Here is a 17,260-nt window from a genome sequence, read left to right as displayed (position 1 = left end):
ATATCAATCAACAAAAGATTAAAAATAACTTTCTGATCACATGTACCTTAAATAATTTTTCAATAGTTTAGGTATTGGAATGCTATCTAATACAGAAAGAAATTTTTGTGTGGATCTGATCCCACCCTTTATATTTCTAAGCATGCCACGGATTTTGTATCTACACAGGTGTTTTAAAGATAACACATGATATTGTAGATTCTCTGCAGTGACAATTTGCAAGTCACAATCGAGCATTGTCAATAGCTCACGCTGTACCTGAAAAAAAGATATAGTTTATTTATTTTTTACATAATGTGTCTTTTGGGCCAGAACTTCTGCCCCATAACTGATACACTTTCGCTCGAATAATTTCAGTGCAATATAAAGCCCTATCTTTTTTTGAAATTAATATTGCTACGTCCATATACATTTGCATTAATACTGAACTTATAAAACCTAACAAACTCACTTGTGGTGGAATTATGCCCAAAACACCCCTCTCATAGGCCATCTGTAGAACATCAGCAGGCTCACAGAAAATGCTGTATGGTATCAAAATCGGTAAAGATGAGGGATACACATTTATTGAAGCATAAAATGCATCAGGAACACATTTAGTGGTCCACGCAATTGAACTGCTGTAGTCTACGTTGCAGCCATGTTCCAAAAGAATTTCAAATACCTAGAATATACAACAAAATTCACCTAAGTTATGCAATTGAAGGCACTCATCTTATTACCTGCTTATATGATGTATGAACTTACTTCTTGAAAGCATGATGTATTTACATGATGAGCGTACACTAGTGGTGGACATACACTAACATCAGTGGGATTCACCTCAACTCCCCTCATCAGAAACAAATAAAAGAACTCTCGAAACTTTTCTGGTGACTTTTTGTAAATGTAACCACATATTTTTAAATATGAATTCAATGGTGCATTGGTTAAATATGATTGCTCATCATGCAGAGTTAGATCTTTATTGAAGGGCTCAGCAAAATTGAAAAATTCAGGTCCCAGATCACTTGTTAGTAACATTTCTAAGATCTCAAACTTAAAATAGTGAGGCTTACAAGCATTAAGTATTATATAAGGATTTAGTTGTTGTGTATTTGTAATAGAAAATAGTTTTGTAAATAGCTCTATACTACAATCAACACTTAATGCTATATCTATAGCTTGTTCACCATAGTTATTCTTAATGTGAGGGTCAGCGCCATGTTCTATTAAGAAATTAACAATATCTTCATTTAATCCCTGAAGTGCCAATGTCAATGGAGAATCGCCTGTAGCTGTTACTTCATTGATATCAGTGACAAATGGATACAATGATACTACATTAGGGTAATATCCTCTACAACAAGCCAGATGGAATGGTGTGAAGCATCCGGGTTCATTTTTAATCTCTGGATCTGCTCCAGCATACAGTAGAGTAACCAACGATTCATTCTGTATGGCTAGCACTGAATCATGTAATGGTGTATCTCCATCAAAGTCTTGCACATCTATAATTGCACCATACTCTAGTAACAATTGTATTAACTGCACACTACCTTGACTAGTGGCAATATGCAGAGGCGTCACACCCTCTGTGCTGCCATAGTTTGCGATATCGTCTGCAGAGTTGAGTAAAGCTGTGACAGTCTTCAGTGAACACTTATTTTTACAAGCTAAGTATAATGTGGTGTGCCCTTCATGAGTTTCGGCTAGTGGTCTGCATCGAGGATCTTTCAAGATAAGTAACACGCTTTCATAGCTATCGTTATATGCAGCTTCGTGCAGGCAAGTCCACCCTCTATTATCAATACAGTTAGGGTTTATCTTTTGAAGTAAACGCTCCACATTAGCGACATCATTGTTTCTAGCAGCAAGATTTAGTGCATTTGATGTAGCCGGATTTCGAGAACTAAAATCCATGACGAAGGCTTTTAATACGTTCTTAAATTCGGAGTTTTAACGAATTAAAAACTTGAAATGACAATGTATATTTTGTGGATAAAAAGAAGGTACAAGAGACATAATATGGTTGTGTAGGTAGTTCAATAGATACATATCCTTGTTAAGAAAAATGTGCGCGATTTTCTGCAATCATTTACAAAACTATTTGTGAACAAAACACGAACCAACCGAAGTTAATCCCGCTTCTTGCTTTATCAATAAACATTAAATTAGATGACAACGTCATAATGACACATAATGTGACATTGACTCGACTTACTAGATTTTTGAAAAATCAAATGAGCAAGGCAACACTGAACAGATTTTTCATAAATAAAAGAAATCTTAAGCTATAAAATATAATTTGTATAATTTTTAAGTCGGGAAACGCGAGCGGCGCGACCGCACTGGGAATGCGCTGGGACCAAACGCCGTATGGGATTCGATGAAGTGGGTGACGGGGTGTAGGGTCTATTATTTAGTACGCATTTTTTCGTAGGCATGTGTTTATTTTGACTTGACGACATTTGTGGCGCCAATTAAGCCACGTATTCATTGGGAAACAATGTTTCAGATACACAGTTTCTGAAACATCACGTAGATGTTTACAGCAACAATGTTTCGGAAATTCTGCCGTCCCCATCGTCCACAGAAACAAAATTATATGTTTCTGAAACAAAATTCCTTGTTTCAGAAACACGTATATATTGTTTCTGAAACAGTGTTTATAAACAATTGTTTCTTAGTGAATACATGGCTTTACGCTTCACCTAAAAGCAGTGCTAGAATGGGCTCTGGGCCGTAGGCACGCACCCATCATGAGAGCCAAATGAAAATTTATGTGACAATAAAATGCAAGAGGTATCTTATCTCAGTTTTTTATTTAAGCCGAAAGTAATTCAACTTCTGATTCATACAAAATAATACATTATGAAATCACACAATAATTTAATAAATATTTTTTCTAGGTTTACCTAGTCGAAATTTTTGTCGGTCCTCCTATTCTATCTGCTGCCATATATTTAGATAGAGTTTCTAAACCGTCATTAGGTAGCTGTGTCATTCAATAATCAAACAACGCAAAATAATTAGTTTATCTAGTTACCAAAATGCAAGTCAGTCGAAAGTTCCATTTTTATCTCTGAGAATGGAATGCGCCTGCGATTCCCAAATAACTTTTATTAAGAATTTGCCTGCTGTTATCTACAGACCAAAAAGGATCGTGTCAAAAACTATGTAGTAAAAAGGAATTTCTTTCTTTTGCAGAAATCGTAAAATTAAACATTGTTTTAAGTAGGTATAAAATAAATTAGTACGTTTTTAAATTGGCCTCAGCCAAAACAGCACATGTTCTAGTAAAATAGGAGAACAGTCATATATGTTTAAGTCTACGTAAGTAGGTATTTGAGCTATAATAAGCTTAATACTTATTAACCGCAAATAGTTAGTCTAAATTATCAATAATTATTCAATTTAGCATTATTAGGATTGATGCCGTTGGGAAATTTTAGAGGTGACATCGGCTTGACTCGTGGTAAAGAGTTCGCGCGGGGTGATCGAGGAGAAAGGGGTGACCGTGAACACCGCGCCGCCGGGTAAGGCCGCGGTCTCAGCTCCTCCGCACTCCGGAATGTATTGCGGGCAACTCGTCGTCGATATAGTGATGTCACCGTCGTTTCCTGAAGCAAACACCTGAAAGCACGAAAAATATGCGTTGTAGATTTTTCTGAAGCACATTTTACTATCCCGTTATTCGTTCGATATAAAAAATTGGGAACTCACTTTTCTAATTCAGTAAGTTGTTGCTTGGGGGTGGAAGCAGCGACGGGTCTGGCTCGTCCTAATTTGGCCCGTGTTGTCTGTAGCATTTGCTGCGTCACCAAAGGCTGACTATCTTTATGAACTGGTTTTGAGCGTACTGGATTGTCCTGCAACGACAATAATAATGCGTTCATAATGGATCCCAAATCTCATTAACCATGATTTGATGATCTTTCGTCAAATAACCATCACATGTGGTTCCTTAGCCTCGTTTGACTGATTTTTTGACAGAGGAAATTAAGTAAGTCATAGACACTGAGGGTATCTGTATTCAGGAACAATACGGACAGAACCAGTGTATTAGAATGTAAAAAAATGTTTACCCTTGTCTTCCTCAATTTAACATTAGCGATATCTTGTGGGGTTATTGTGAGGCGGGGTCCAGCTATTCTCGGCGGTGCTGATCCACATCTTGGCAACGTGTGAGATCGCACGGGGAGCTTCGTTGCTGGAAGAGGCGGTGGTGGCGGCGGCGGTGGCGGAGGCGGGGGCGGGGGCGGCGGTGGAGGCGGCGGAGGTATCTGTGGTTTTGATGGACTCTCGTGTTTCCTGTAAAAAACATTTCCAACCTTATAAAAAAAAATAGGCTGGATTTAGGGCGGAGTAAATGGGGCACAGGACTCTCCGCATCCCCTTACCTATGCCATTCATTGCAGTCCTATTTAATATTATTTTTTAATCTTTCGTATTAATATCACCAATGGAGTAGTTTTACCTGAGCTTACCCTCGAGTTGTTCAATTTTGTTCATCATATTTTTCATTCCTTCTTTTAAACTCTCGTTCTCCTGCGCGAGCCGTTCTTGTTTCTTGTCTACTTCTTCTAGGAACCTCCTCAGCTCTTTCAATTCTTCAGAAGTTTCATTGTTTTCTTGGTGAACTAAGGGCTCGCGTAGTATGTCGGAGTACAGGCCGGTGATTGATTGGTAGCCCTGTAAAAAAAGGAAAAACTGTGAGTCAATGAAAGTGTACGAAGATTTTTTAATTTTATACTAGGTACAGTGTGCGAGAAAGGTCGCTTAACATTGTGATAGGATATGTAAAATAGGAGAACAATAGACAACTTGACGTAATTTTTATATAAATATAGAACAAACAACGAAGTTATGTCAGAATCGGATCATGCTGCCCTAATCCGCACTGTTACAAAAGCCTAAAAAAAATATCTGACCACGAGATAGATAGATCATTTCAAAGAACATCAGTTAATCTAATTAAACGTTATAACTGTTAATGTTACCCAGCTGTTCCCACGGATGTTAATTAAGAAGCTTAACAATGAAATCAAGTTTAATGACCTAAAAACTTCTGACAAAACGCTGAAGACATCAAGTGCATAGATCATGTGTTAGGTACAAACTTATCTTTATCACAAACAGAAGTATGATTACATAAGTCGCATTTACGTAAATACAATTTATTAATAACTTGGTTTATCAATCTACACGCTGAAGTCTAAAGTTGCGGTTAAGGGGGCGCCTTTTTTTAAATGTGTAGGTATTGTGTTGAAACTACGATGCAGTTGCACATTATTTTTATAAATCATATAATATTATATACATTTTGAAATAAGTATCATACATGCATCAAAACACACCCAAGTACCTACTTGCACATGTTTAACTTTTGTAGGATATTGTAAATCAAAATAATAAACACAAAGTGATACTAACTACCTTTCTGCCGATCCATGCACACAAATCCACGATCCTCCAAGCTTTAGGTTTGCTATTCCTCCGGTAACTCCTGTCCTTCCGCGGCGTTCCACCTGACAACATGAACCACTCCATATCACTCAACTGTCCCGTATCCAGAGCACATTCTATCTCTAATTCAACCTTTATGCTGTTTTGTGTAAGGCCCATAACTAAAGTAGAAGTTCCAAAGAAACGAGTTTATACTCGAGTTGGTCCTTGTCTATAAACACACGGATAACTAATCCGACGTTGTTTTTAAAATGCGGTTTTATTATTCTCTTGTCCTGTGTTGACCGTTAAAGTGAAACTCGTAATGTTGGGACCGCGACGATGATGTCACTGCTATATTAGCAGCTGACTGAGCTTGATCTTAAGCTCATCAAATATGTCGATGTTTGTAATAATAAAAATATGTTATCAGTAATTGAGATAACAAGTTCAAGTTGTTAAACTAACCCCTAGTTATGTGCAACATCAATTTAGTTTCAGATGGCATAGTACTATACTAGATAACACCTACTACAATTAATTAAGCCGTATGAGTATTTAATTTGCATTTTGGCCAAAGTTCTGAAAATTGCAGTAACGTTTACTTATATACATAAATTAACAAGGATCGTGCATAAAATAAACTCGTGCTGAATATCAGAGCATCATCCAACAATTAACATAGGTCTTAGTGTACCTAGGTACATAGGTAGTTACCTAAATACTGCAAGGGCTAATCTTGCAGGATAGCCAGTTTAATGTTAATCTACTTGAAGAACGAATCTATTCAGTAGGTACAAAAACTAAACATTATTTTATCAATGGGAAGAGAGAGGGAATGCGAGGAATTCCTGGGTAGGTTAGGTACTTAATTCGTATTCAAATTAGAGGTCGATAAACGAGTTGCAATCGTACGGGTAACATTTCCTTACCTGGAGTAGTGTTCTCAGAATAATTATGTCTGCCGAAGCCAGTGCTTTTCCTTGACCTTTGAAGGGCATCTCTGAATAAATTCGACTCAGATTTCATACGTCTTTTTCTAACTTTAAATGAATGGTTGCTGTTGATCGATTTAAACGATACGTCAGAATTACTGGACAAACAAGAAGGTGGCCCAAGTGCTAACTGAGGGTCTGTCAAATCAGACGTGCTGGATGATAATGAATCAGGACACTTTTTCTTCCATGGTCGCAATTCTTTGTGCTCTCCGTCACTGGAGTCTCGTCTATAACGCTTACTTCCTAGAGACTGTTCGGAAGTATCGTTAGATGTTGATTCTTGTATGTTAAAGTCCTTACTGAAGGAAAGGCTCACGTCAACAAAGCTGCAGTTAACTGGCAGAGTCACAAATGGTTCCGTCTGAGTGGAACTGGTAGTTGAATTCCCCAGTGTAGAACTGGGATCGTCCGTGCCCATGATACTCACAAAAGGTGGCGTCTTATTGTAATCCTTATCTTTATTTTCATGGGTCGAAGCGAAACTACGCTCCCATGACGTATTTATCGTGTCCTTTTGTGAGCATTTTCTTATTACTTCTATCGAGGTATTACAAAATTCTTTGCCCTCAGACGTATCAATGACAGCAATGCTCATTGTTTTGGCTTCTTCAAATGGCATCTTGAATCACAAATTGGACACATATATTCAAACTTTTTTGTTACGCATGAGGTGATTCACTTGTTTAAGTTTGTATTGTAATTTCCAGTAAGTCAGAACAGCGAAAACGAATTCCGAATTTTGAATTCTACCCTCACTTTGTTATTAATAAGTCTGTGACAGTAGTAGTGTCTTTATCCTATTATTTATTTTTCCCAAGAATTTGCTTTAAATATGAATACATGTATTCAAATTACATGTACATAGAAAGTAACCAGTATTTAATTTCATAAAACTGAATAAAACAAAGCGATTTCCGAATGAAAACTTTTGACACACAGCTGTTCGTGTCAAAAAATGACAGTTATTTAACGATCGATCAAACGTAAACAAGGCATTATTATTTTATTCGATTAATTTTATTTGTATTTCAATGCTTGTAAGCCGTTAATTAATTTTAAAACTGTTTAAAGTTGTGGGGGAAAACGACTTGGTTTAGAAAAATGCGTCATGCTAATAAGAAAAAGGTTATTTACTGTGGTATAATCGTTATTACGCTATTAGTTTTGCTGCATCCAGATATGAATGCCCGCCGTTCTTACGAGTTTATTGAAAAAGATAATATCCTTCGTAGCCTTCATGAGGCAACTGCTGACAATTTTACTAGTTCCGCTGTACTTGACTGTGATTATTACGACATTATACACGATGAAACTACTCTGTCCATTAGTTTAGTAGACGGAGACTTAATTGAGGGCCATAGGATAAAGGAAGGTGGAGAATACGCTCCGTCTGATTGCAAACCCAAGTATAGTACGGCTATTATTGTTCCTTACAGGTAAATATTAAAAGCTCTTAATTTTTTTTTTAATTATAATGCAGCTTAGCACTTAAATCATATTTATTTATTTCAGAGATAGTGCTGAACAATTACGTGGGTTCCTAGTGTACATGCATACATATTTCCATCGGCAACATATCCATTATCGAATCTATGTTGTTGAACAAGTGGACTCCCGTCCTTTCAACCGAGCCAAGCTCATGAACATTGGGGCTGTAGCTGCTATGAAAGCTGGCTACCCTTGTTTAATACTTCATGATGTGGACCTCTTACCTTTGAGGCCAGCCAACCTCTATGCTTGCACTGAGAGACCCAGGCATATGTCATCTAGCATCAACAAATATAGGTGACCATTATTGCATTACCAAAAAGTTTTTATTGCATTTTTATTTTATTTATTTGTTACTTAAATAGTTTTTTTTATTCTTATTAGTTTTGCACCTGGCAGCATTGATTTGGATTGAAAAATTTTACTGGTTGGTTTGATCAGTTGAATACGGCTCACAAAAATTAATCAGTGAATATTGTAGTAGTAGAATAGATTCATGGTTCAGCCATGGTGAACAAAAAGGTATTTTTAATAATTTTTAATTTTTTTTTTACTTCGTTATTTTCTTTAATAGATTACCTAACTAATTTTGATTTCATTATATTTCAGGTTTGTCCTACCATACTTAAACCTTGTTAGTGGTGCAATAGCAATTTTATCAAAGCAGTTTAAATCTGTAAATGGGATGAGCAACGAGTACTATGGTTTTGGTGGTGAAGATGATGACTTGTACTCGAGGTTGGAGGCAAGTAATCTGAAACTGTGCAGGTTTCAGCCAGAGACTAGTCGGTATCATAAGGTCTCAACTAAACCTGAGAGAAAGGTGTAAGTATTACATTAACATAATAAAGTTAAATTGTTTTAACACCATAACATTTTTACTCGCTACAAATACAATATTAAAAGTACTCATATTACTAAAAAAACTGAGTAATATTGGTTTATTAATGTCATGACGATTTTATTTTCAGAGAACAACGAAAAAAGGTGATAAATTTCACCAAGGAAAGGATGGCAACAGACGGGTTAAGCTCACTACAATACACAGAGGTAGCCACTGTTCTTCATCCACTCTTTACCCATATCATGGTTGACTTGTAGCATATCATTTAATACTACAATTACACACATTTCTTTAGGTACTTTGTTAAATAATCCTACTCATCTAGCCTGATCTTACACTCGTAAGTTGCTTCCTTTAAAATTACGTAAGTAAGGGTGCAAGTGGCTTGCGCGTGTTGAGGCACGTGCGCAAGTTACATGCGTTTTAAAAACGTGCGGATATAACGACTCGCGCATGTACCAAAGCAAAATACCCACCCGCGTGCTTTTGTCATTTGCGCATGTTAACTTGCTCCAGACATGCACCGTGTAGACGCACCCTAACTTCCATTAATTGTAAGAAGTTATAAGAAATTACTATAAGCGACGTGGTCGGGACGGCGACAAAGGGGTTTTACATTTGTAAATGTAATATAAGCTACTTACGTGAGTAAAACTTACAAGTGTAAGGCTAGCCTAAAGTAAGATAAATATTTATTTAAAAAAGTACCAAATCAAATGGACTATAGAGTTACTCATATCACTTCCTGTTCAATTTCGCTTTAATTACCTGAAATTTTAAGACCACTTTAATATAAGTAGTGAGTTAGTAAGCTAGAATATTAGAAATTAATTCTTGAAACAATAAACTTTAGACTCAATTTCAAATATAGCTTGACTTGAATAGAAGATAGATTCCAAAGCCATAGTTTAGTTCAATCAGACTACTGATTATAATTATAAATTCACATAAAAATAATAGTTTACAAGCAATGTAAGGCAGAGTTGTAGAAAGCCTGAAAATATAATAAACAAACGTTTTTATTTACAACGTTTTTAAATACACACAATTTGGGTGTAGGGCAGACAGACAACTACTTTTTGAATACTATTTTTGTTCAAATGTGGTATTTCCATAATTACTGATCTATGATTTCCTAACTACATAAGAAATGGCTTTTATCAAATCTGCCTTGATTATAATACTAGTCATAAGAAGACCAATACTTTTACTCAGCTAAACCGCTAATGTTCCTAATGTCATTTCAATCTAATTAAAGCAATACTATTATAATAAAACATTGTGATATTCTTGTTGAGGGATTGAACGATTTCTGTCCATAGAGTCCTGTAGTTAATTAATCTAGTGCAATTACATCTACATAAGTCTTAGTATGTTACTATTTATGAGAATTGATTGTTTGAAAACTTTTAAAGTTGTTGACTTGTACTTAAATTGTTTCTATCAATAAGCAATTGTTTATTCAAATGTATTGGAATTTTAATGTTTATGTTAAGACCACTTGGAGTTAGGTAAAATGTGAGTTTACGCTGTTTTGGATGACGTCAGAGCGGTACTCGTACTTTGTGCCCCCTTACGATACTGAATGAAAATTACGGACATACGAATTTCTACTTTATGATGAGAACAATAAGGTCTCAAATTCAATAACCAGCTCTGGCGTCATTATCATAGCGTCAAATGCATTGTTGGTAAGATGTAAAAAGGAAATGAATTATAGAAACAGCAATTTTTGCAACTAAAACTGGAATAGTGATACTAATGAATTGTTAAAATAAATGAAATAGAAGAGTCATATCAGTGAAACAAAGGAATTTGAATGAAATTGTACCTAATTGGTAGGTAATTATAATAAGTAGATCAGTTGGTAGGTAGCTAGGTTTTGACGTCAATAGTGGTTTCTAGTAAGGTTTCAATTTTAAATTATAATAGAAAGTCCATTATTTTGTAAATGACACTGTTATTGCTGCTAACGTAGTCGGTTACACGTTTTACAATAAGTAGAATTTAAAATTAATAAATGCATAAAAATATCGTCCTATAGAATAAAATATCAATACTATTCAATCTCGCTGTGTCAGCCATACTTATCTAGCAAATATTTAAATTCTACGTTACCTATTTCTACAAATGAATGTAAATTCATCCGTCCATCGTTTGAGTACAGCTTTTCCAAGTTACTAAACCACCAAAACGAATCAGAATCAAACATGAGACCATGAGAGCACAATAATACCGCTTGCTTGGCAACTACTGCAGTAAAGAGTAATAAGTACAGTTCTCAATAGAGAGTTCTTCACTTATCATTATTGGACTGTAGATCTACTTTTATAGGCAAATGACGTCACTACTAGAAATATTAAGCTCTAAAGCTAGTGGTACCTAGTTTTTTTCCACTTAGTTTCATAAGCATCAATATCCAGCTAGTGCATTTGCTCAATCAAGCAAGAAATTTATTTCTACTTAAATAAACAGAATGTACCTGTATGAATTTGGTAGAAAATAAAAAGAGTTATAAATAAAAATGTGTACTATCATTCACCCCCTATGAATTTCCTTATGTTGCAAATTGCTTCTTAAGCTACAGCAGATGCTTATGGCATAGTGCGGTTGCGAAGCCCTGCTCGCTGTAGAAATACAATAAATTCTTGAACAATAAGCACACTTCGGTCTTGCAGAGAAATCGCGCCTGCGATGTAATTCGCAGGTTAAAAATTAAAACACCCTTACTAGACTGGGTTCCTTTTCCTCATTCATAAATTGATGGAGGGTATATTTCCGAAATGAAAACAGTATTTTGATTGATTTGTAGATATATTTGGCATGAACATTTTCACAGCAGGTGGTCCCAAATCACAGGGGGATTCAATAAAAATACATTCTGCATAAGCATTGGTAAAATTTTGACATATTTACACAAATAATTACAAAAATGCTTACTTTAATCAATACAAAGAAGTATTGGGTATAATGTAAGGAGGTTTTGTACATTGGTATATTACAAGAAAAATAATGTAGTAACTACATGAATTATTTACACGATGACGATAACATTACTAGCAGGCCTAAGTTACGATACCACTCCACAAATATACGTACAATTTTAACATATTAATACCTTAAATACTTTGAGAAAACCTCTACATGTAAGTATTCCATTTCCATTTTAAGGTGACTTAAAATATGTTAGCTTTAAAAGCAAGGTACGACAATGTCCATAGTCATAATTTAAAACTCAAACACCAAACCATATCAATAAAAATATTAGCACCTAATTAAAATTTAAATCACACTGTAATTATAATTTTTGCACCATATACCTATCACAAATTAAAAGACTCAAATTAACCTATAATTAAACCACTTCAAAATTATACTAAACAGCACTCAATAATTTCAAAACAATAGTAAAACAAACTATTGAATAAACAGTTAGAGGATAGTTGGCAGCTGCATCTAACAACAAAACCTTTTATTTATGAATCAAACAGTTTATGATTCAAATTTATATTTTCTTGACTTGAATTTGATCTATGGAAACAATACAACAGTAACAAAACAAGATTGTCAAAAAACCCAATCTGAACTATTTAATACATGGATTGTTAGCACATTCTATATGGATACAAGAGATTTTTTTTTTTAAACAACTCTTCTGCAAAATCTGTTCACATTTTTAGTTTGAAACTCGATTTTTTCAACATAAAAGTGACTCTATCTATAATTTCGTCACAATCATAAATTCATAAGATTCAACCAAATCAGGTTACATAAAGTATTTTGTTTGGTCATGGTTTATAACTAGTCTAATTTGTATTCTACAGCAGCACTAAATCGAAATTTTATTGCTATTGTCCAATCGTTTTTTTAAGCTCCTTATGCTATTTAAATTCTTTTTTTGGGGCAATAGTGATCAATAACATTTTTACTTTTTGTCTTTGAAGATATTTTTTGTTACCTTGTTTTCAATATTTATCTATATTAACTTATAACAGCTATACACCTGCAAAACCATTTATTTTTAAAATGCTTTATCATGATTATAGTATATTGTAATTCGGTTAATAGTCATACCAGCACAGTTCAATTAAAGTGCAAAGTCATCTACAGACCAATTATATCTTGAGTTTGAATACTGGGAGAACTGACATAGCAATAAAATTTCACAATACAATATAATATTTAACTATGGTCTTAGGACGAGCATACAAACTAGGCCAAGTACAAAGGAGAATACCAGTTTGAGGTTTGATCCAATGTGGAGCCAGTCGGGCCATTGTGATTTGATAACTTGTTCAGGCTGTGTTGGGAGGAGTAAGGCAGCAATGCAGCATATGCTGACTGCTACTGCCACCACATTTACTGGTTGCTGCTCTCTGTGAAAGTAATATAGACTCTTTAGAATTATTTCAACAAAATGTCAGATTTTTTTCTTTGTATTTCAACCTTTAGCACTGGAAAAATACCATGCACATTCAGAGTTCATGGATAGAACTGTTTTGTTTTGTTTTTCCAGCCAGTTGTTTGACTTCTTTACTTTGTATCAAACAAAAAAATTAAAAAAGGCAAACCAATAACATTTTTAATCAGCCATTGTCAAGTCTAATCAAATGAAAGTTAATGCCCTAATCAATTACCATCACATTTACATTTTAAATTGATTAATTTTCTTATCTGTTTAGGTAGTTGATGTGTTGTGTTTACAGCTAAGTTATCAAAATGTTCGTCATTTTATGCTCTTTATTACAAAGATTAGAAGGTTGAATAAAATCGTCATCATATTGTTTTTAAGTTTGTTATCACTGCCTCTTGTTTATTATTTTAATAAAAATTATACATCCTGCTGTTACTGAATATATAATAATTATTTCTTAAAAGAAGTTATATCTTGCCCTACATAATACATGGATGGCCATTTGATTCTCCTGATAATTAATTTATCAATATAGGATTCGGGTGAATAAAACACTTTTAATCAAGTAGGTTATGAAACAATGATAAAGAGTTTGCTGGTGGTATTTTAAATAAAATATCAATGCTTTAAACACAACTCTCCTTGAACAAATGATCCAACCATTAATTATTTATGCATAGAAAAATTACAAGGTCATTGGCATAAAAGAATCCTTTATTCTGTTCTGCAAGGAGTTTTATACTTATTTAAAGTTCCAAATAGGTTTTATTGCATAGACTGACCTGTGTGTTGGGTGCTGACATGGAGTGACTCGTGAATGTTCTTCAGTGGGCCGTAAAGGAGCTGCCCTTGTTACCAGTGGGTGAAAACTGTCTCCAAGGCTCTCTTGGTTTATATTAGAAGGTTCTCCTTCAATCAATTTTGTTAGAATGTCTCTTTTGCCCAGTGCCTGCAAAAAGCGCATTATAATGTTAATTAACACGTGAGTATATAGCTAATTTAAATAAAATAAAACAACTGTGTTTAATTATTAAGACACTTGCCACAACAGTTAACAAGGAATTATATCAATGTTTTATGTTGGAGATGTGTGTTAAATTCGTACCTGCTGGGTGTTTTTGTCATACATTGTTATCCTAAACTTTTCGACGGTGTCGCAATGGGAAACAGATGGTTGTGTGTAGCGAACCACTATGTCGATGCAGCTCTGTGGAGCGATCACACCCTCCGGGTCGATCACTGTGAACTTCTTCGGAGATGTACATAGTACTGTAAAAAACCATTCCACCATACTCAAACACAAAAAAAATCGAGGACATTACGACACGTTTTACTTTTTAGATTCATACAATACCTTTGAAATTAACAGAGAAATCGTAGGGATTATAAACAGTCAGTAATTGTTTATGAGTGTGTCGTGCATTTAAATAGAATTCCAAAGAAACTGGGAACACGAAAACGGGGAAATTTTTCATTTTTATTTATATTTCGCAAACAACACAATAGAAAAACAATAACAATTTCACAATCGCACATACACAACTGACATTATTGACGTAATGTTGACAGCTCTGGGGTGCGATTCACTAAGGCAAAACATCTTAACAACCAAGAAATCATCGTTGTAACATCAGATGAAAAGTCGGCGGTATTCATTAGTTAAAATTGCGCGATCGTAGCGCCTCAACGATGTTGACGGCGTGACATAGAACTAACATTTGGTGCCAAATGTATGAAAATCGGTATTCAGCAACACGAAACATCCTCGCCTGCAACGACAACCTCGCCTTCGCCCTCGATTTTATCTGTCAAACCGAAAAGCGTGTAAATTGTGGATGTTTTCTTGGATGATGGCGATTAAAATGTAAGTAAAACAAGTTATTTCATAAATTGCAATGTGAAAATATGTTTTTATGATGATTTGTTTATCGTACTTTAATCCCTGAAACATTTGCGCCTATTTTTAATGTTTTAGATGGGAGTTCGTCTTTCCTGTATGATTTTTCGTTGAAAGAAACTAAACATCATGATAATTAAATAAATAAGAAGTCAGGCCTCCGTGATACATATTATGGATTTACTAACACTAACTACTGATAGAAACTATAATAAGATTGACTGAAGAGCAGATTCGACAGTTGAAAGAAGATTTCCTGAGATTTCCCCTTTCCTAACAAAGGCGTATCGTCGAAGAGGAATTAGCAACCGCACCAATATATTACATTTAATCAATATAATATAAATCATCATACAGTACAGTGGATAGGCGCCTAAAACTTACCATCCATCCACCTTTTGCAGGTATCTACCGTCAAATTTTTTGTTAGTGGGATTTAAGTACCAAATAATGCTATGTGACATTGCAAGAACAATGTCTCACAAGCATCTGCCTCAAGGACTCAACAATATACAGTAGATGCCATCAACCATCCAGATATTATTGATAAGTACGAGGTAAGAAGCAACTGTGACCCGGTTGATAAGCAAGCCGGACTCTAGCAGTGACTTGGACAGTGGATGTCATGCTAGAAGTTATTTAATAAACAATACTATGTAGACACCTTCTAACAATACATATGTATTTTGCCTGTGTATGTTAAATAGTAATATAAACATTTTTTACATTAGTGTGCAGGTATCAAAGTATTTTTTATAAAAATACTTAACTTTTCTGTAATCATGAATTAATAAAACAATATTTTAATTTATCATGTCTTTTTATTATTTTGTATTTTATAATGAACATGCATTTATTTCTAAATTCAGATTCCAAAACATTCTCCTTGCATAATAGAATGTATTTTTAACTTGATTACACCGAGTTCTGGCAAATTCTTCATGTTGGCTCGCAGCTGCAATAGAACTGGACTTCCTCTGAACTGCTCCTTTTTGTCCTTCCAGTAGGTACTGTAACACAAGCAAAAATTATATGGTGTACCTAATATATAAAATAAATAGAACAACTATTTGCTTGGTGTGGTTTAACTTTCAGTTGCAATTTCAAATGCCTTTATGATTGAAATTGAAGGATAGAGTAAAGTCATTGTATTTGCCTGCTGTCAATAGTAATTTACTACCTAATACATACAAAACACAATGTAAAAGAGTACCTACTATACTTACCATGATTCAATGCAACGGTAAACACACACGATATAGGTTCATAAATGATTATTTTTTACTAACCTTACACCACTGCTCCAATATTTTCATACACCCACTACTTCACTGTTTAGGGCTGTTGTTTTCGGATCATGCATGCAAGCATGCACGCTCGCATTCGCAGTACGAGCATGGCTCATAATCAAACATGGTTTGCTTTCCAAGAAGGTTACTAGCTCTTCCAGCTGACTCAACGAAGGCAGTGCGTTGCGAGATACTAAAAGATAAATATTTTAGTTAATAGACGTAGAATTCACAAAGACTGTATTGTATATTAAAATATAAATGTTAAGTATTGTGTACTTACTTTCGATGGTTTTGGAACCAAACTAAAACACAGGACAAGTAGAATGCCGTTGGCTATGGGTACAACTTTTTTTAAAGTCCACTTGACCGCTTAAAGCCATTTGGAGCTTTGAAATCTCGATTCTCGTATTTAGATAAATAAACTTATAATCTAGTTATGAGTTTATGAGCAAAATGTTTGTTTTGGTTTTGAAGTTTTGAAATGACACAGACTATATATTATACTACATAACCTTATAACAAATGTCAAAGATTTGAGTCATTATTTTCTATATCGAAAATGATATAATTAATTAAATATTCGTTGCATAACGAATAGAATGTGTTTTAAACATACATATTATGCATTTACATTGATTTAAAATGTCGAAATAACGCCAAAAAACGTTAGTCTAGTTAGTCTGCTCTAGAGGTGTTCGGTTTCACGTAAGGAAACATCTGAAATTCAATTTCAAAATGCAAAAGAAAAACAGAAGGTTATTTATCCAGTTTGTAAAAACAATATTCTAAACACACTACTACCATAAAAATATATTTAGCACCTAAGATAGAAAAGGTGTGAAAGGAGACGTGCCATTGTTTTGAGGAATGAGAGTTATAATCATCGGCAAGGATATTGAG

The 17,260-nt window shown here is 34.5% G+C and overlaps 4 protein-coding genes and 1 long non-coding RNA gene across 7 annotated transcripts; 1 reads left to right on the top strand and 4 right to left on the bottom strand.

Annotated features, from left to right (window-relative positions):
- Window positions 1–14: 14 nt before the first annotated feature.
- On the bottom strand, window positions 15–2,185 carry LOC110384505 (serine/threonine-protein phosphatase 6 regulatory ankyrin repeat subunit A). Of its 2 annotated transcripts, XM_064038374.1 has the most exons (4): window positions 2,109–2,185; window positions 748–1,891; window positions 452–664; window positions 15–258 (listed from the first exon to the last, which is right to left on the bottom strand). In XM_064038374.1, the coding sequence occupies exons 1-4, from the start codon at window positions 2,168–2,170 to the stop codon at window positions 37–39; spliced, it is 1,641 nt and encodes a 546-aa protein (XP_063894444.1). In that variant the 5' UTR covers window positions 2,171–2,185; the 3' UTR covers window positions 15–36. The 2 variants fall into 2 exon arrangements, with proteins under 2 accessions (XP_063894444.1, XP_021201485.3); XM_021345810.3 differs by having other exon boundaries at window positions 748–2,182.
- Window positions 2,186–2,785: 600 nt separating this feature from the next.
- On the bottom strand, window positions 2,786–7,133 carry LOC110384577 (serine/arginine repetitive matrix protein 1). 2 transcript variants are annotated; one of them, XM_021345913.3, is made up of 6 exons: window positions 6,360–7,133; window positions 5,416–5,510; window positions 4,460–4,674; window positions 4,068–4,293; window positions 3,706–3,851; window positions 2,786–3,615 (listed from the first exon to the last, which is right to left on the bottom strand). In XM_021345913.3, the coding sequence occupies exons 1-6, from the start codon at window positions 7,042–7,044 to the stop codon at window positions 3,381–3,383; spliced, it is 1,602 nt and encodes a 533-aa protein (XP_021201588.3). In that variant the 5' UTR covers window positions 7,045–7,133; the 3' UTR covers window positions 2,786–3,380. The 2 variants fall into 2 exon arrangements, with proteins under 2 accessions (XP_021201588.3, XP_021201589.3); XM_021345914.3 differs by having other exon boundaries at window positions 5,419–5,510.
- A 253-nt stretch (window positions 7,134–7,386) lies between these two features.
- Window positions 7,387–11,260, top strand: LOC110384583 (beta-1,4-N-acetylgalactosaminyltransferase bre-4). Its single transcript, XM_021345924.3, has 4 exons — window positions 7,387–7,861; window positions 7,938–8,210; window positions 8,523–8,738; window positions 8,885–11,260. Exons 1-4 carry the CDS (start codon window positions 7,527–7,529, stop codon window positions 9,012–9,014), a joined length of 954 nt encoding a protein of 317 aa, XP_021201599.3. The 5' UTR covers window positions 7,387–7,526; the 3' UTR covers window positions 9,015–11,260.
- Window positions 11,261–11,552: 292 nt separating this feature from the next.
- Window positions 11,553–14,743, bottom strand: LOC110384576 (motile sperm domain-containing protein 1). Its single transcript, XM_021345912.3, has 4 exons — window positions 14,526–14,743; window positions 14,277–14,440; window positions 13,954–14,120; window positions 11,553–13,133 (listed from the first exon to the last, which is right to left on the bottom strand). Exons 1-4 carry the CDS (start codon window positions 14,644–14,646, stop codon window positions 12,944–12,946), a joined length of 642 nt encoding a protein of 213 aa, XP_021201587.1. The 5' UTR covers window positions 14,647–14,743; the 3' UTR covers window positions 11,553–12,943.
- A 1,126-nt stretch (window positions 14,744–15,869) lies between these two features.
- LOC135117987 (uncharacterized) lies at window positions 15,870–16,848 on the bottom strand. Its single transcript, XR_010277289.1, has 3 exons — window positions 16,641–16,848; window positions 16,358–16,550; window positions 15,870–16,078 (listed from the first exon to the last, which is right to left on the bottom strand). It is a non-coding gene; the product is annotated as an uncharacterized LOC135117987 (long non-coding RNA).
- Window positions 16,849–17,260: the final 412 nt, after the last annotated feature.

Source organism: Helicoverpa armigera, chromosome 16 (assembly GCF_030705265.1).
Source record: "Helicoverpa armigera isolate CAAS_96S chromosome 16, ASM3070526v1, whole genome shotgun sequence".
In the NCBI taxonomy this organism is placed as follows: domain Eukaryota; kingdom Metazoa; phylum Arthropoda; class Insecta; order Lepidoptera; family Noctuidae; genus Helicoverpa; species Helicoverpa armigera.
Note: the sequence above shows the minus strand (reverse complement) of the source record. Positions and strands in the feature narration are given on the sequence as shown.